The 19,613-nt window shown below is 41.8% G+C and overlaps 1 protein-coding gene across 4 annotated transcripts; it reads right to left on the bottom strand.

Annotated features, from left to right (window-relative positions):
* Window positions 802-11,453, bottom strand: LOC110401493 (cell surface glycoprotein CD200 receptor 1-B-like). Of its 4 annotated transcripts, none has more exons than XM_021402698.1 (10): window positions 11,035-11,276; window positions 10,707-10,941; window positions 9,328-9,469; window positions 8,143-8,230; window positions 7,037-7,345; window positions 5,533-5,781; window positions 4,540-4,641; window positions 3,194-3,240; window positions 1,772-1,892; window positions 802-1,357 (listed from the first exon to the last, which is right to left on the bottom strand). In XM_021402698.1, exons 4-9 carry the CDS (start codon window positions 8,207-8,209, stop codon window positions 1,776-1,778), a joined length of 891 nt encoding a protein of 296 aa, XP_021258373.1. In that variant the 5' UTR covers window positions 8,210-8,230; window positions 9,328-9,469; window positions 10,707-10,941; window positions 11,035-11,276; the 3' UTR covers window positions 802-1,357; window positions 1,772-1,775. The 4 variants fall into 4 exon arrangements, with proteins under 4 accessions (XP_021258373.1, XP_021258364.1, XP_021258355.1 ...); XM_021402689.1 differs by adding an exon at window positions 8,541-8,595 and having other exon boundaries at window positions 802-1,892; window positions 11,035-11,274; XM_021402680.1 differs by having other exon boundaries at window positions 802-1,892; window positions 11,035-11,273.

Below are 19,613 nucleotides of genomic sequence, written 5' to 3'. Positions count from 1 at the left end.
AGAAGTTCTTGCCCTGCACGCTAAAAATCACAAGATGTATGGTGTGCACTATGGTCATTGAAAACAGACTGCTCCAAAGCCTAACTCTCTTCAGGTTTGACAGCAATGTCATCCTGAGGTCTGGCTGCAATGGTCCAGCTTCTGAATAAGACAGACCCAAATCAGTGTAGTCACAGGAGCCCTGGTTTAGACCCAGTTGGGCAGTTCTCTAAGAAACAAGAGATCTTTCTCCTGTTTCAGAGGCTTCCAAACACAACTCTATGACAGCACCCTGACTGTGAAAAGTCCAGGCTGACAGGGAGAACAAAGAAGGATGCTGAATTGAGCCAATTATGCACTGCCAAATACAGGCTAGCAGATCTGAGAAACCACTCACTACTGGAAAAATGCTGTCAATTTCACTAGAGCTACAATACACTTTCCCAACTAGCATCGCTGGAAACCTGTTTTCACTAACTTCAAGCTGTCACTCATTTCTCCCAGAGGCTGTATACATGAGAAGGTGCATCTCTGACCCCACAGATGACGTGAAGAAGCTGTATACAGCTTGAGATAGTGACCCACCACTGACAGTTAGCAAGAATGGCTCCACTTGGTTACCAGACAGGCATGAATGGACGTGTAGGCACTTTCCATGAGCCGAGGAGTTGCTCTTCATGCCTTTGTGTTGTGACAGATAGGAGTAGTGTCAGTACGTGCCAACCCATGCCTATTTAGAGCTGATAAAGTGAAGTTCAATTAAAAGGCACTGAGGGACTGTCATGCCTGAGAACTCCTCCAACAGCTAGCAGACAAAGACCATTCAAAGCACACACTTTATTATACTTTGGTGCTGCATTACTGTTTCAAAAAGGTTTCACAAGCCCAATTTATGAAAACTGGAATTATCAATCAATCAGTGTTTTTCTTCAACTTGGGGGTAGGGAGATGAGAAGAAATAAATGGCTCGGTTAGATTGTTTTCAAATAAGCACACCACCTGCATTTTTTCAAACCAGGCTGTAGCCTTGGTTTCTAAGAATATGGCCCCAGAAATAATTTGAGATAAGAAAATGGCCCCAGAAATCATTTGAGATAAATATTTGCATCTAAGATGAATCTTAGAAAATTTCCCATTGCTATTTCTCATTTCCACATCAAGTACAAATTCAAACTGGCTTTCTTCTGCCATTGACAATAGAAAGTTTAACTGAAAAATTAACACTTTTTTTTAAAAAAGGTTGAAAAATACCAGATTTTTTTCTGCCACATGTAACTATCTACATAGAACAAAAGTATTTTATTTCTGTATTTCTGCCAGATCTTGCCCTTCTTTATTTTAGGGTTCCTTGTGTCACTTCCTGGTTTCCATCTTGAAACTGCAAAGAGAATCTGGATGCTCAGATGGACTACATAAATGTGCTACATTTTCACCAAGTCTTTTACAGAGATAAAAAAAATCTGTCACAGAAATATGCCAATTATTGATTTGAGGGAAAATGGCATCTACCTCAGAGCCCATTCTCAAATCAAAATCAAGTGTGCATTTCTCCAACTCAGCCTTTACAAGTTTCAAATGTTTTAACAGCTGTACTGAAAGAGAGGAATCAGTGACTTAAACAAGTCACTCCCCTGGCTGCCTTCATGTCAGAAAGGACAAAGGCTTTTCTTGATCAGTTTTGAGTACTCTGCTGTTCTGCTGTGCATAAGGTCTGAGATTTGCTAGGTCAAGGACAGGTTCAAGTAACTGAGTATAGTTAATAGTTGAGCTGGTATAGCCTGCTGGTGCTTACACTGTTAATAGACCATAAATGTTGCTTGTGGTTTATAGTTCTGATAGATTTGCTCTGGTGAGACAGAATGGTCCATCACAGGTGTGTTCATATGCAATGATGTGCACGTGAAGTTCTCAGTCTGCAAAATAAAGAAAAATACAGATCACTATATTATGTGAAGAATTCTTTGGAACCTCTATAGAGGCCAACAAAACAAAACAAAAAACAGGATCTGAAGAAATCTGGCAGGCAACGTTACTTTTGCAAAGGAGCTATGAAGGTATTTCTCTAAGTTCTGCAACAAAGGGGCAGGGCGTGTAGGTTGAAACCTGAGTTGGCGGAGAGACACAGCTGCCCTCTCAAAGTCTGAACAAGGTGACCTTTTGAATCTCTTTTTCTTAATGAGATTGAAAACAAACATTGAAATGTCAGTATTTTCAGCAAAATAGATCATATTGACTAATGTTAACTTCTCTGACAGAAAAAACAGGTGGGCAGGCCACAGGCGTTCCAGTGCAGGCACCTAAATTTACTGGAAGTTCTGACTTTGATCTCAGCATCTCTCATTCCTATCAGTGAAATTGTGCAGAATATCATAAAAGAGTAATGTCAGGAAATTAATTGTTCTGACTTCTGAGCACCACTGGACTAGTTTGCAACAAACAAAGCACACAGCCATTAATTTCACCGTGAGCAGAAAACAAAATATGAAATAATCATTCTTTCAGGGTACGTTAGGTGAGGCAGGAGACCTGAGGAGAGAGAAGCATGCTATCATGCTGTCAAATACGTATCAGAACACCCTGGAATTAGAGAGGAAGTAAAACTTGCAATGGAAAAGTTACAGTGCTGTTTCTTATCTCCTGCATATCTGAACTGCAACTTAAAATATAAAAATTTCATAGCTGTTTGTGTTGCTAATAGTGCATAAGGAACTGCATCCTTTTCCCTCATTGTAAATGCCTGTTTCCATCACATCTTTAATCACACAGGTTTCTGTCATCAAGAGCAATACATATTCTTAAGCAAAAGATTGAAGCTAAGATTACACTGTGAAGCAGCATCGTGAACATATTAATGTTGGGGAGATCTAAAATTCACCTTGAGCATTGGCATTGCAAATGTAATTTATTGTATCCTTAGGCAGGAAGTGCACTACCCCGTTCTCCATCTAGTGCTTAAGCAATTACTTAGATACTCTGAGTGATGAAGTTACGGCTACCCAAATAATAGACACCCTTCCAGACACACTGCTCCTTATTCCACCCTCCAAGCACACAAAGAGATATACTGGATTTTTGTCAGAGCAGCCACACATCGCGATGAAATTACATGTTTTGATGAAGAAAAAGACAAACACACACAGCAAAGAACCCCCCTCACACACACACTCAAAAAGAAAAAAAAAAAACCAAGGCACTAACACCGAAGCCCACTTACCACAGAGTGTACTGCTGGCCGGTGCGCCTTCTTCCGTAATTGGGAGGCTGGAAGAAGTATACCAGGAAATCAAAATGGTTTGATGGGACAAGGTACACAGCTGTTTTATCTAGAGTTCTTCTCTATCTGCCCTCAGCAGTTGAAGGACTTATTTTTGAATGTTCTCACTGGTTAAGTTCTCACCTTTTATGCTCTGCTCCTGAATGTGCTATTGTTTTTCCCCTTTGCTGAAACATTTGGTTTCCCTGGGAGACATGGTTGAATTGACTCAGTTAGGTGTACTTTTCTGAAGGGAAATAATGGGCCGAGAACCCTCCCCTCTACTTGCCTGCCCCAAAGTAGCTCTTCACTGTGTGACAGTGATGGGCTTCCATCAAAGTGCTGCAAGCACTGGTCAGTGCCACCACCACTGACAACAGCTGCCCTTCTGTTTTCTTCTCCTGCCTTCTCTTCTCTTTCAGCCAGCCCTCATAGCTCCCTCTTGCCAACCCCATCACTTCATCTGTTTGGACCTGATTCACTTATTACACCTGCAATCTACTATGCCTAATGGAGGGAATAATCTGGGTGACACTGAGCACAAAGAAAAACCATAGGAATGCAATAAGGACAGAACCAAGGCAATGGAGGGGAGTAAGGCACACTAGTGCTCTACAGATTCCCTCTGTTTACAGTTTGCCCTCTTCTAAGTTGCCTTCTCCCAATTCTTCATTTCCTTCTCTCCCAAAAACATTCTTGCTTTCACCCCTCTTGTTGTTTTCTCTTCCTCCAATTTTAAGCCTTCACTTAGGCTTTTACTCTATTTGTACTTCATCACAACCGTCACAAGAGTGGGAAAGCGTATAAGCTCTCATTATCAACTTATTCAGCCAGAGGGAAACATGTACATTTGATCTATTCTTACACTTGCTCAAGGGAAAACTTAGAACTGCCAGGGTAGGGGAAGGATTTCTTGTGACTAGCCATTAGGCTAGTGTTTAAACTAGTCTGTGAGCTCCTCATTCCTATGTATAGAATTTTATGTTGATAAATTCAGAATGGTCAAAATCATTCTAAAAGCTCAAAACCCACCCTACTCAATATAAGTATTTTTTCTCCCTGAAAAACTCCTTGCCACGTATGTAATACATCAATAGTAATAATAACAATGACTCTTCCAAAACTCTAGGCTTATTTTAAAGTTCCATCCTCCTTTTTATTATTTCCAAAGGGTCAATGCATCACATATCAACATTTTCCTTAATCCTTGCCCCCCGACCCACTCTCAGCCGTAAGGTACATATCCTAGCACCTGCATTTAGTCTGCAATGGAATGTAAAACATTTCAAGCTCATCAAATGACTTACCTCTGCATCTTAAAATCAAGCATAAAGTCACTCCAGCACCAATTACAATGGCAAGACTTGTAGGCAGTCCAATCAGGAGATATTGGAGCCTGGATGAATTGTCTGAGGTGAGAAAAGAAAGCCAGAGCTAGATGTCAGTATCCACTGACTATATGAAGCTGGTATCTAGCTTAATCAGAAAAGAAAACTAATGCTCTACCCCTATAGCTCCAATGAGAGACAGATGGGATGTCTAGGTGCCAACCTGCAAAACGAACTGCTTCACTCACTCAGTGTGTACAAACATACTTCCATTTTCAACACATACATCTGCATGGTGTTTCTTTGTACAAATGATACTAAAAGTGAATCAGTAGAACAGAACAGACATCCCTCCAGAATTTTGTAATTAATGACTGGTCTACGTTAATTTCCATCCTTCATGCCTCTGCTAAGATATTTTGGTGATACAAACACTATTTATTTTTTCTTACAAACTTTGCTGGCAGAGACATATCAGGTCCAACATAGCCAGCTGGGAAGCCAAATTTACCCTTTACTACCTTTGTCTCTGGGAAAGTTTTCTCAAGAGTAACACACAGCCACTCCCCAAGGAAGTTTTCTTCAGAGCATCACCACTGTGGGGAAATGGAAAAATTCAGCTCTAGGGGTTCAGAGTTTCGCATCAAAAATGAATCACAGTTACTGCAGAGAGAACTTCTCTGTCATCACTAATTAAACAAGGATCACTGAAAAAGAAGAAGCAGCTCTTGTAACTTAAAATGGGGATACAAGTAAGCTCCCACTGGAAACTTCCTCATACCATGCTGTAAAACATTTGGTTTCAGTTGACTAACTCTGAATTACTAATTTCTCTATCAACATGCACAATAACTTTGGCATTTCATCCCACTAAACAATCTGCCAAGCCCTGGCATTCAGTGGGAACAGCTGCAAAGAAAACCACAGTCACAAGAGTATGATGAAGAGCAATTACAGAATGATGTTCTTTACATGACAGATCTAGAGAGAGAGTCTGGTTCACAGCTGGGTGGGTAACCAGGCAGGTGACATTATGATGTGTGCTGTTGACCCAGCCTATGTAGCTGACCCTGGTCACTGTTCCGTTGAGGTGGTGGACATCTTTCTCAACACTGTGATTACTTGCAGGGATCCAGGAGATTTTGGCAGCTGGTTTTCCAGCAGTAGCTTGGCAAACAGCCACTCCGTTCTTGTCCGAGGTCAGAGTCAATGTAGGAGGGACTGCAGAAGAAATAAAAAACTACAGTCGTTATTTCAGGGTAAGGTCTCTAACTGAGAAACAGAAAAATTGTACTATTTTTTAGTTTTTGTGTGGCCAACTTAAGGCAATTTAAACTAATTCAGAATATTAGCACCAAGCATCTTTAGGGGAAAAAATACACCAAAGTCCAATGTAAATATCTCTAAAAATTGGTAGCTGCACCTAGAACTGTTGTTTCCTCGTGTTTTCCAAAAGATAACCATGGCTGTAACAGAAGATGGGATGTTGGATAGGGCTGGATTAAATGAAGATTTAAACGTATAGCAATGCACATACTGAACAAAACACCACAGCTTGCTGAAGCTACGAGCTAAGAAATTCATAGTGTGGATAGAAAGGAGGAACTGGAGAAATACTGTTCTGCCTAAAGCCTAGCAATTTATGTTCTGCATTTCACAAAACAGACTCTGAAAGGAAGAAGGAAAAAAAACAACATCAAGGAACAAAAATTAACAGTAGCAATTACTGATTTACAGAATAAGTTTCCCATAAGCCTTCCGAGTATCAGTAAAATTAACTAAGATGATCAGAACAAAAAAATCCTATCGTAAGTAAAAGGTTTCTTGCAATTTAAGGAAAGATAGAGACAATCTACCCACCTCAGATAGATTGCCTGATGCACTGCTTTTGTTTCCTAATACTTTCTGTTCCTGCCTTGGTTGAAAATAGCCTAATTTCGTTTTTATTTTAGTGATGCAGTCCTACAGATAATTTTCAATGCTTCTGAAAGAATTAAGTATTTCCAGATAATGTCCTGAAACTCTTCCTTCCTTCCTGTTTGGTTCTTACCCAAGCAAAATACACAATGTGTTCACTGTGAAATTTGGTTCAGCTTTAAGCAGCAATATTTATTTAATATCATCTATTTGCATTAACTTAACCAACAGTGTGCACTCCTGTTCATGTGAACATTCACACAGCATTCAAATCCCATATTACGTCCTAAGAACTACATCAGAATCTATCTAGACTGTTCATTTGGAGCATCATGAGGCAGAACAAAAAAACATACCCCAGAACAACTGATTATTTCTCATTAAAACAGCCCAGTCCTATTCTATGTCCTCATATGGCTCCTTCCCCTATCCAGTCAGACTAAATCAAGTTACATTTTTATCTTCAGCCTCAACATGCATCAAAAATGAACAACTTCTTTTAACAACTCAAATCTGTTTTATCTCCACACAACAACAAAAAAGCACAGGTGTGTCTTACCTATCACAGTCAGAGAAAAGAAGAAAAGAAAATTCCCCTCACTGCTGACAATTTCACAAGTGTAATTTCCCTCATCATTCAGGTTCAGAGGGTAAATACGAAGAGCTGGGTCATGGTCAGGTGAATATTTCCACATCATCCTCTCACTGCAGTTTAACATTCTTGTCTCATTGAGATCCCTTCTATAAGCCAAAAAGCAGGAAGTGCTGGATTTCATCTTCCATGTCACCATTAGCAAAGGCAGCTTGGAGACTGATGGGCAATTCAGCACAGCCTCATGACCAGCCTCCACATTCACCCTGCTATAAGCTACATGGGAAAAAGAGAAATAGAGAAAGAAAAAATTAAATATTAAATATAATACTTCAGCTTTTGTCAAAGCATATGCAGCTCTTGGCTTCACCATACTTAAAAATTTCTACTTTCTTACTGTACTGGCAGCCTTGGTGACACATTGCTTTTGCAAGCACTTATAAGTAGTATTCAATTTCCAAGTCCTGCTTCCTTCTGTTACTGTCTTTGAGATTTGGAAATGCAGTGGAGGTGGTGTCTTTCCACTGTATGTGATGTGTGCTGGTGAGCTACAAGTCCTCCAAATTTTTTAGTCAGTAGATTCCTACCACTTTAATATGGGCTTTGAAAAACTGATGGGGAGGCCAAGGTTCACCCTTACGGGAAAGGAAACTTCCTTTTCTAAAAAAAACAAAAACATATTATTGAATTAGGTGCACCGGATACAGTGTAAGAAAAACCTGGGATAGCAGTGAAACAGGCGTTGGACTCAATGATCCTTATAGGTCTCTTCCAACTCAGGATATTCTATGATTCTATGAACATATGTCAATAAGAACGGTAAGACCCAAGATCATTTGGCATAGTAGTCAACGGAGCATATGTGATATGGGCATATTTCTATCTTTTTCTGCCTGAAAGGATAGCTCTCCTAGTGTTTTCTCATCTGAACAGAAGACAGATCTTCAGATAATTTATGTTAGATCCCTATCAGATATACTATCCTATGCCACTCTGCAAAGCACAGGATTATTTTGTCAGCTCATGTGACATCGCTGTTTGTACTGGTGAACTGTGATATATTCCTCACTTACCTGACCCTCCAATCAGGTGGATCATCAGGAAAAGGACTGCAGCCAGAACTGCCCATGTCTGAGTCATCTTCAGCAAAAGGAATCAGCACTGCAGTAAAAGAAGGCAAAGGAAATGGCAAGTAGTCACAAGCTGTAGTGCAAGTCTCTTCAAAGAAAACAGGAAGAAAAACCTTTTCTTCTTTGAAAACGGAAGTTGTGAAAAGGACCCATGTCAAGTATCATTCTTACGCTTGAATGAAGAAAGTAAATAAGGCTTTGGAAACAAAAAGGATTTCTGTTTACAAACCAGTTTTAAAAACCCAAGATCTCATTTTCCAGTCATATCCAGCTGCTCACTACTCATGAGCAGCTAGCACATAGATAGCTATAGACCTCTTACTGCTGCTTCACAGACTTACCTGCAGAAGATAAAGAAGACTTCACAAGAGCAAATATGCATGCATCAAGCCCTTTCTGAAAAAATCAAGGTAACAGCATTTATGGAAAATTCAGGACCTAGACTTAGCTATTTGAAGGAAGCAACCAAAAGAAATGATTTAAATCCTTGCCCCACTTTTAATTTCCCAAAGTGTGACTGCACTTCTGCAGTAAAAGTGAAAGGTCAACTGTCTTCTTGTAAGAGATCACAAACATGAGTTTGTTTCCTGCTTTTAGAGACACAGAGAACTGAGGAAGATTTAGTAACTTACATTATTCCACAATTATATATACTTTTTAACAACCTGTATCTTACAAATTGCTAGCTGTTTTTGGCAAAAGGGCAGTTGCTTGAACACAGACTTGAACATTGCTTAAGAAACATTGCTGGTACTTTACAGTTGGTTAATCGTATATAAATAAACCCAAACTTCTGTGGCAAACTTGTACTGTGCTCTACTGAAAAATACGATATGTATTCCCCCAGTCAAAATACCACTCTTTTCTGCTCAGGTCTCAAGGCCTACAGCACCCTACAACATCTCCGCTGGCTCTGTCACAGTGAAAGGGCTCCCAGTCACCGCACTGCTGTGCTCCAGCTGCTGAGTGACAAAGCAGAGGTCTCAGTGTGTGCCTGTTTTCATGACACTGCAGTAGTCATACCCTGACTGGGGTTTTCTGACGTTCCTGTCAAAATTAGCAGCCATAGTTTTGTCTCAAGGCTCCCTCCCACCTGCCCATGAGGTTACCCAATTTTCCAGCACTCACCTCAGCATTTCCTCAAACTCTTCTCAGTCCTTTCATTGTTCTCTCCTTCGTACCACCATCTGTATCCCTTTAATCTTCCACTCACAGCTAGAGAAATGGTGTTGCCGTCCTATGGGAAGTACTGATACGTTGTTCTCATTCCCTAGTCAAAAGCCAATACATACCATTTTTGTAACACAGTTGATTTAGAAACTACATATGTGTTGCAACAGGACCCTCCCTCCTTTTGGGTTATTTATGGTCATGCACTGTTCGCACTCAGATTACCCATATTTAAATACGAGTATGTTTCATAGTAGGTACTGAGAGGAGGAAAGACATATAAATATATCCTGCTATGTATGTATGTAAAAATATATCAAGTAAAGAAAAGAAAAACAGAACACTGTCACACTTGTGGAACTTTAAAAAAAAAAAAAAAACGTAGTGCTACATTTGTGATCTGAGTGCAAGAGGCAATAATACTGACTTATACACAATGCAAGATGTATACACATTCTCACAACAGCTTCATAGGTTTTCTGCACAATTCTAACAAAACATCAGAGTATCTGGATGAAGAGCTTTTATTGCAACCTGAAAATGCTGATGCAAGCACACCGATTGGTATTCTATGGCTAACATGCAAGTAGTGGGTAATGTAAGTCTTATATCACCAAACTCTCAGATATCATTTTTGTTCACTTTAAATCTTTGCCAGAAATGACATAATTTTTGTGTTTCATGCTATTCAATATCATTGAAAAGGTTGCTTTTTTCTATAATTGAGATAAATTATGCATCCAAAAGTTGTTTTCAGTGAAAAAGCTTAATTTTTTCTCAACAAAAACAGAGTATTTTTGGCAAAAAAATATGCCCTGAATTATACCCAATTTGCAAATTGTTTTTCCACCTCTTTAAAAAGAAAAAAAAAAAGTCCTCTACTATGTTTATCAGCAAATTCAATATTCACCAGTGTTGATGGATCCATAAATATTCATATACAGCATATTGTGACACTGGAACTTGTCCCAGAGAACTATCATTTTTTAAAATGCATGCAAGTCATATATACACGGAGCTTATTTGCTCAAAAGAACAGACATTAATGATTAAAAATGGAGCCTAACTGAAAGAATAGAGAATATTACTCTGTTTAAATATTCATGCATGAAACACTGAATTTAGATTGCAATTTTTAAGGTTCACAATCCTCAACTGCTTACGCCTCTGAGCAAGAAGCAAACCTCAAAGCAAAACCCCACAAGGAGAAACCAAGCACAGCTGAATCAAATTCATTTAAAAGTAGCAAATGAATGTTTGTAGATTGTCTTGTGTCGTTTCCTTCGATGGAATTAAAATGCCCCAACAGCTAGATTAAAATAAATTAAAATTTTAACTCAGCCTCGATGGCGGTGGCTGGCACGAGATCCTGCAACGCGTGCGTCACTCTCCCGGTACCCTCCGCTCTGCAGCTGGGAATGGCACCGCTCACGCTCTGCTGCCTCTCGTGAATGCTGAGGGGAAGGAAGTCGCTCTGTATCAGTCCGGAGAAGGGACCTCCCGCTCCAGGAGCACGGGAAGTAAAAGGCAGCCGTGCCAGCACGCTCTGGTCCTTGGATACTCCTAGTCGTCCTGGGGAGGAGAAGGGAGATATTAGCACAGAAGTTTGGTCCAGGCAGAATGCTGGTCCCATATCCTGCGCACCAGGGAACAGCACTGGAATACCTGTAGCTCCGTCCTAGCTGTCCTCACGAGAACAGAGAAGTTAGAAGTGGCTCAGCCACCAATCTGTCCCAGATAGTCCCTGTTTTCATTGCGCTGTTCACAAATTTCTTTCTGTTGATGCTCCCAAGATTATAGCATGCATCTGATTTGTCTCACAGACAGACAGAGCTCCTTCCTCCCCTGTGACAGCTCAGTGAAAAGAAACCATCTGGTGGTACATTCCCCCAGAGGAGGATGTGACACAGTTAGAGCTAGGGAAATACCGCATTTAGACACGAGGAACAAACCACAGCCTCTGGTTGCGTTATACTATGTATCAAATACAAGTGTGAGCCCTGAGCTATGCAAAATGACAACTCAAAGTGGATTAAAAAAAGCCAAGTCCAACATAACGAAAATATATTAACACAGAGCAAAGAAATAAAAGGTGCAGCTCATAAAGAACCAATGTGAACAATGCATCAGTCATCACCACAAACCTTTGTAAATGTCACATGGCCATTGCCATGATTAACAGGAAAATATGACTCTGCTTTGCAGTGGAATCAGATTTTAAAGGTAGCAAAGACCTTCAGAAGCCTCTTCCTTCCTCTGGGCAAAGGAGGGGGAGGAAAGGATGATACAAAGAAGAACCAGTTGCACACAGCTACCAGCCGCATCACAGTGAGTCAAAAGGCAGAAGCTGGCCAATGCCATCTGACGTGAGAGGTGCAGGGACAGCCCCAGGTCAGCCTCCACCTTTAGCTGCCCTCTGGGGCCTCAGCAACTCTGTAAGCTGGGATACCTCCTGGTAACATACTGCAATAAAAAACAGAGCAGTTCAAATGGCAGGCTCAGAGTCTTCCCTTTCTCCTCCAAGTTTTCACAGCAGCTGTCAGACATGGGAGTTGTAGCAGTTACCTGGGGAAAGGAAGCAGTGGTGGTGTCTGTGTGTCTGCATTTTCTCTGCATCTTAGCCACAGGCTATATTCATGCAGCCTGTTTGCTGCATAGGAAGTTTTGCAGAAGGTCTGAGAGCAGTCTGCAGCCCCCACTCAAGGGACAGACTCTGCACAACTGGTGTCTCTAGCTGCTTCCAGGCTATGATCCACCCTTCAAGTCCTTCAGATGAAAATGAAGTTATAAAATACAGGAAACCTAAAAATCCCATAGAATTATAGAATTGTTTGAGTTGGATGGGACCTTTAAAAGTCATCTAGTCCAACTCCCCTGCAATGAACACCTACAGCTAGATCAAGTGCTCATCCATCCTGACTTTGGGTGTCTCCAGGGACAGGGCATCCACAGCCTCTCTGGGCAACCTGTTCTAGTGCCTCACCACCCTTAATGTAAAAAACTTCTTCCTTATATCCAGTCTAAATCTTCTCTCTTTTACTTTGAAACCATTTTCCCTTGTCCTATCACCACAGACCCCGCTAAAGAGTCTGTCCCATCCCTTCTTACAGACCCCCTTTAGATATTGAAAGGCTGCTACCAGGTCTCCCTGGAGACTTCCCTTCTCCAGGCTGAACAGCCCCAGCTCTCTCAGCCTGTCCTCATAGGGTGGGGTGTTCCATCCCTTGGATCCTTTCTGTGGCCCTCCTCTGGACACACTCCAGCAAGTCTATGTCTCTCCTGTACTGAGGACTCCACATCTGGATGCAGTACTCCAGGTGAGGCCTCACCAGCACAGAGTAGAGAGGCAGGTTCACCTCCCTCAACCTGCTGATCACGCTTCTTTTGATGCAGCCCACAATACAGTTGGCTTTCTGGGCTGCAAGGGCATGTTGCTGGCTCATGTCCAGCTTCTCATCCACCAGTACCTCCAGGTCCCTTTCGGCAGGGCTATGCTCAATCCTTTTATCCCTCAGCTTCTGCGGATAGTGGGGGGTATATGAAAAGGAGTGGAAAGAGCTGTTCATTCTTAGAAACTGAGATGCACTTTGGGGTTAGGGGAGGTTGCATGCTTGCTGTGTCCTTAGCTATCCTCCTTAAATACCTGCTGCTGGCCACTGCAAGTGGCACTGGGTAGACAGACAATTGTTTTGACTTCATAGCTTTCTGGTGGTTTTGTTCTCTGAAGGATATCCTAACACTGAAAATGCATCCATTAAGCCCTCTCCTAGCACAGCAAAAGTTTGTTAGTACATTTAGAGGATGGAGGAGCTTCAGCTTCTGCTCAAACTCCCTGTTTGTCTCATACTTGCTGGCATCGGTGGAAGCCACAGATAGTTCATAGTTACAAAATTCAGCCTATCCGGTTCATGAGCCAGCCTCATTCAGTTTGAAATAAGCAAAACCCTACAAACTTTCTCTATGAACTGGGAAATAGAGAGTAGATGGCTTTCTGAACAGCAGAGAACCACCTAATAGAAGGAGCTGTCAAAAGAGTTATGAAGTATTTGTAATGAAATGTAAAATTACTGTTTTCTGGCAACTTATATCTAGAGGTAAATGTGCTTGAAAATTCCTCCTCAGTGGAGTAGATGTTTGTGGAGTCTGTGTGTTCAATTTGTCAAAATATTAATGATAAGAACAACGCTAATACTAGCATTACCACAAAGTGTTTTTTCCCTAGCGGGGTGAAAAACAAACAAAACAGCAGATGAGTGTATTGCCTGTTTGTTTGCTTTCTTATTTGTCTTTAGTAGCTGCAATTCAACAAAACAGATGTGAATTGCCTCTTCTTTCAAAAACATTTACCTTCTTAACACCCGCCAATCTAGAAAATAACCTAGTCCCCTGAAGTTATTACCGGAGCTAAATTGTACACCTCACATCCATAGCTGCCTTGCAGCCAACCTGTTCAGAAAGCACAGTAACCCCACGCTGGGAGTAGGACCTAAGGATGAATAGGAGTAGGAATAGCCTCTGGTAAGCCTGTTCTCTTCCTTGCAGGAAAACAGATGTTTGCCTTGAAGAGGAACATATAAAAACAGTCTGTGTATGTAACATCTTGATTTTCCTAGGTACAAACCACCTGTGGTTCCCACTGATGTCAGGAAACATACGGTGGGACAAACCCTGCTGATTACAAAACCTTTAAAAACTGAAACTTCCAAGTTAAAATGCCCAGAGGCAACTACATTGCCATTTCCAGAGACTAAGAAAAATTATTTATATTTTAACTGCAGCTAATCTACACTCACTGGACCAACACAGTCATGCTCAGCAATTTCTGTTCCTGGCCCTATCAAATCCCCCTTACCAATTTTGGGTCATTAACCCATTGCTCAGAGGCTTCTCATTTGATCCCAATGCTCCAGAAACAAAATTTATCTTCAAGAAAGATGTCCATTACTTTGGCTACTTTAATTCCTGCTTCTTGTGGACTTACTGCACTACTTTGCTCATTTCCAATGAAGAACCAGGGAACCAAGAACTCACAAGTACAATACACCTATTAGTCAATCTTTGGCCTAGCTTCACTGATCATGGTTTAGGCAGTTCTGAGCACGGGTATAGCCACAGGATTACCAAGCTTCTCTACCTTAGTTGTTTTCTCCTCCTTCACCACAGCTAGGAGAGGCTGATATCCTCCAAAGCTACATCTTTGTTTTCCATGGAAAAACATCCTGCAAGAAAAACTGCCCCAAACTCAGATAGGAGCCCACTGCTCCACAAGGAGCTGCATAGTGGGTCCTCCTTAGGCTCATCACATTGTAGATTTTTACACACCTTAATTTACAGGAAGGGAAAACTCTGCTGCCTGTCCTGTGTTAGTAGAGCATATAGGTCAGCTCTGCCAAACATGAAATCTGTACTGTTATCACATAGCAAAGAAGGTTCAAAATGTTCTTTTAAAAATAACAAAAGGTTCTTTATTAAAAGAATTCTTTTTATTAAAAAGATTCTTTTTTTCTGTGATTTGTTACTGGGGTGGAACAAATAAGTGGTAAAATAAAGCATACAAAGTCAGCACACCAGTGTCACAGTGATGTTTATCACTGCCTACAATCTTCTGGTGCCACCAAATAAGCCAAAGAGGATGCTTCTGCTTTTATTTGTTTCCTTCCTCACTATACAGGCTTCTCTGCTGTCATAAACTCCCCCTCTCATCAGCTAACCTAACACTCATAGTTCTGTGCCACTTAGTGCTTCAGGAGAATTCACTCTGGTGGCTTCCAGTCCAACTCCAGATCCCAATTCTTGTCCATGCCTTTAGCAGTACTTCTGGCAGCATTATGCTCAGTGTGCAGGCCCATGGTGCATCCTACACCACATCCTCGTTCAGGTTTGTGTTGCTGGAACTGCCCAAACCTTTCACAGCCCAGTGATTTGCAGGTGGAAAATGTGACATGGAGATAGGTCAGCCCCCACAAATGTTGATGCTATCAGTATCTGTGCAATGGCAAAGTATTTAGGGATGCTCAGCATCCCAGAAGTCCTAGGAGTCCAGGTGTTAGCACCAAAAGGAAGGTGGGAATGAAAAATGGTGCTGGCAGTGCTGCTCCACCAGTTTTCCTCACCTCTTTTCCTTCTCACTCCCTGCTTGGAGAGCCAATACACACATACTTGCAGCCCTCCTACTCAGCAGCAAAAGGTCCTTGGGCTATTTGCTGAGTCTCCATCACCAGAAATCTGGGTTGCACATTGTTTCTACATGGTTTATTGTCAGAGCAAGTTTATGACTCCAGAAATGATAAATACCTTCTAGCTAAAGGAATTTCAGAATGCATCCAAAGGGATTTACCATGTGCCTTTGAACTGCATAGACTTCCAGCAAGCTGCTGTCAGTGGATGATTTTCCTGAATGCATCATGTAGAAAGAAGGAAAGCTGTGGACACGCAGTGCAGTTTGCATGGGAGTCCTTGCAACTGAACAAAGCAGGGAGGAAAATTCAAAATCTGGATTCAATACTTTGGAATTTAGCACTGCTGTTCAACCAGACCTACACACTTGTGCTGCAAGGCTGGTATGGCTGTATCACATGTGGACTTCTCCAAGCTAGTGTTAATGCGATTAATGAGGGCACAAGCAACAGTGATCTCATTATGCCCATAAGCAATCCTGGCTGAATGCATACTTGGACTACTAGCTTGAAAATCAGTTTTTCACTGAAAAAAAGACATTTTCAGCTGGGAGTTTTAGCAAGAAGTCTGTGCTTCTTAATAGGTTCTAGAAACATGATCTTCACTATCTACTCAAACTTGCTTCTTTCCTCCTCACACAGGGCAGTTCTGAGAAAGGAAAAGGCCATGATAGATTTCCGATCAGCTCCTCAGATAAAACCCAGCTCTGTGTGGCTACACAGTCACTGAGAAAAGGTCATTCTGCCTTGTAAAAAATATCATTTTCTTATTACTGAAGGGCACTTACCTCACGGAATGCCTATGGTCTTCACTAAGCGTCCTCCACAACTGTTGTCTTAATAGACAGAATGCATAGCTATTTCAGAGGCTGAGAAGTCATACTGACTGAAGTGTATCATTAAGTGTGTTCCTGCCCCTTCTCAGATACGGTGGAAATACACTCATCTTCCCTCCCTCAATACAAAATGTCTGTCTTCGGTCTTACTGCCTACAGTCCTGCTGAAAGCACCTTGTATTTATGACTCCTTTTGGCTCAAACACTGATTTTAGCTGCAAAGAGAACTACTTGGAAACAGCTTCTATATACTGTTTTTATGTAGCATAGAAAACTGAGCGGCTAAACTCCCTTTGAGATCAAGAGAAGTGCTTCTTTAAAATTCCTGCTTCATCTTCTAGTGCCTAACAGAAAATCAAAACACGGCTCTCATTAGTCTCTTTTCAGTTGTTCCTTATATTTGCCAGGAGGTGGAAACATAGCTACACCGACCTGCAGGAGAAGCGTCATGTTGATGTTTAATTGTACAGCATGCTGCCTGCTGAATTGCAGCACTAAAAATATCTGCATTCTGAATTGGCTCAGTGGAGCTCAAAATGCAGGATCCTACAATGCTCTTCCTGGCACCCCCTGCTTCTCCCTTTCCACCAGCTCGTGAGACATCCATACTGCTTATTACTGCCTCTCAACATCAAGGATACCCTTTAAGCAGCTGGTTCTGTCAGATGTGACATACATTTATTTCAACAAGAATCCCAAATCAGGCTGCCTTTGATGGATAGGCTCACAAAGCAACAGCAACTGCAGCCCTTCACAGCTGATAAACAATCAGAGAGCTGGAAAAGGGACAAGGAGATAAATGACCACTTGACTTATTTATTTAGAAGATACTTGTCTGCTTTTACTTTCAAACATATTATACACTTGCTCAAATATGAAGAAGAGGTCAGAAGAGTTCATCAGATAAACTTTAGTAACAGAAATAATTCCTAAATGTTAACAGATACACATATAACCATATTCCCCCATTGATACCCGGTAGGACATTGTAAAACTTAAGATAAAACTGATTGCAGAATCACACAGAATCACAGAACCATAGGGGTTGGAAGGGACATCTGAAGATCGTCCAGTCCAACTCCCCTGCTAAAGCAGTTCCCTACAGCAGGTCACACAGGAAAGCATCCGGACAGGTCTTGAATATCTCCAGAGAAGACTTCATCAACTCTCTGGGCAGCCTGCTCCAGGGCTCTGTTATTCTCACTAAAGAAGTTCTTCCTCATGTTTGTACGAAGCTTCCTGTGCTCCAGTTTGTGCCCGTTGTTCCCTGTCCACTCACTGAGCACCACTGAAAAGAGTCTGGTTCCATCCACTTGACTGTCATACTTCAGATATTTATTAACAGTGGTAACATCACCCCTCAGTCTTTTCTCCTCCGGGCTGAACAGTCCCAGGTCTCTCAGCCTTTCCTTGTACAGGAGATGCTCCAGGCCCCTCATAATATTTGTGGCCCTCTGCTGGACTCTCCCCAGCAGTTCCTGTCTTTCTTGAACGGGGAAGCCCAGAACTGGACACAGTAGCCCAGATGTGGCCTCCCCAAGGCAGAGTAGAGGGGATGGAGAACCTGCCTCAACCTACTGCCTACACTCTTTTTAATGCACCCCAGGATGCCACTGGCCTTCTTGGCCACAAGGGCACACTGCAGGCTCATGGCCAACCTGCTGTCCACCAGACAGCCAGATCCTTCTCTGCAGAGCTCCTCTCCAGCAGGTCAGCTCCTAGCCTGTACTGATGCATGTGGTTATTCCCTCCCAGGTGTAGAACTCTGCACTTGCCCTTGCTGAACCTCGTAAGGTTCCTCTCTGCCCAGCTCTTGAGTCTGTTCAGGTTGTCCAGGTCTCGCTAGAAGGCAGCAGAGCCTTGTCACGTGACACAAAAGGCAAAAAGGAAAAGGATAGAGGGGCACAACATTGTTAAAAGATTGTAGACAAAAGAAAAATGAGTCCTTAGGTGCAAAGAAGAAGAAAAGCACACAAAAAAAAAACCCAAACAAAATCTATTGGTGTTCAGGAGCAAAATGTACCAGCACAAATTAATAGAATGCATGCTTATCCAAAAAAGTGACTAATGCGAGATCACATCTTAGAGGTGGTATTAAAGGATCATCTGGCCAAGAGAGACTCTCACACATCTAAATCAATTGCCTGAGCTCAGGCTCAGAATTGAAGTTGCAAGGCACCTGATGTCACATTAGCACTCATCTACAAATTCCCGAAAGGCCATACCAGCTGCATGTGAAGCCCATAACACAATGCTCCTGTGCTAACTCAGTGCACTCTGCCTTCACAAAGCCAGGAACCAGATAATGAGACAGGTGGTTTCTCTTCATGTTGGCCTGAACCCAGCTCAGCTGCACCTTCTGCAAAATCTCTGAAACAAAAACTCATGCAAGTTTGCTGGGATCATTTCACTTTCCAGCCTGGCAAGCTTTAGCCTGCTAGTATCTAGGGAATTATTATAATGGGAAAAGGGGGATCTTTAAATATCAGGACCATGCCAGAAATCCACCTGGGTGAGACTTAGGATTTTATAAAGCAATTGATAATCTTTATCTTCAGAGAAGATCTATGCATCTCCCTTACCTTTGACATACACAATCATCCAAGTTAGGATGACCACAAATATCCTCCAACATTGAATCCGCCCTCAGAGCTTTGTTCCTTCCCAGCTTACCACCAGTCCTCTCCGTGGCATCAACAACGCTTACACCTGGTATAACTGCGACCAACACACAAATGAAAGTCTGCAGAACGGCACCTTTCCATACCTAAACTTAATGGCAAAAGGGCAGCTGAAGGGATAACATTTATCTAACTCTCTTAGTCAAAATATGTTGGAGAAAACTTGAAGAAGGAAAAAAAAAATAAGGAATATCAATCTCTATGGTTTAATAACACTAGGAGAACAACTTGGAAGGAATAGGAGCTGGTTCCTCACCTTGCCCCTCATCAGCAGACATGTACAAAGCTACAGTAGTTCACCACCACCGCAGCTAACAGATGAGAACCTCAGCTAATAAGATCAGTTATTTTCTTTCTGCTGGAGACTGAGAGCTTTAGTCACTGGATGTGAGCAGAGGACAGCATACCATGCGATCAGTTCAACACTTTGCAAAAATGATTGCACAGGGACACCGCCACTGTATGTTTCAGCCCTCCAGCTTTTCTGCATAATATTTTTTTTTCCTCTTTAGTGCAATGAAGCAAGAGGAAAAAAATTGCCTCAATACAAA

The sequence above is a fragment of the Numida meleagris genome, chromosome 1 (genome assembly GCF_002078875.1).
Source record: "Numida meleagris isolate 19003 breed g44 Domestic line chromosome 1, NumMel1.0, whole genome shotgun sequence".
In the NCBI taxonomy this organism is placed as follows: Eukaryota; Metazoa; Chordata; class Aves; order Galliformes; family Numididae; genus Numida; species Numida meleagris.
The sequence above is the reverse complement of the archived record's forward strand: the minus strand, read 5'-3'. Positions and strand labels throughout refer to the sequence as shown.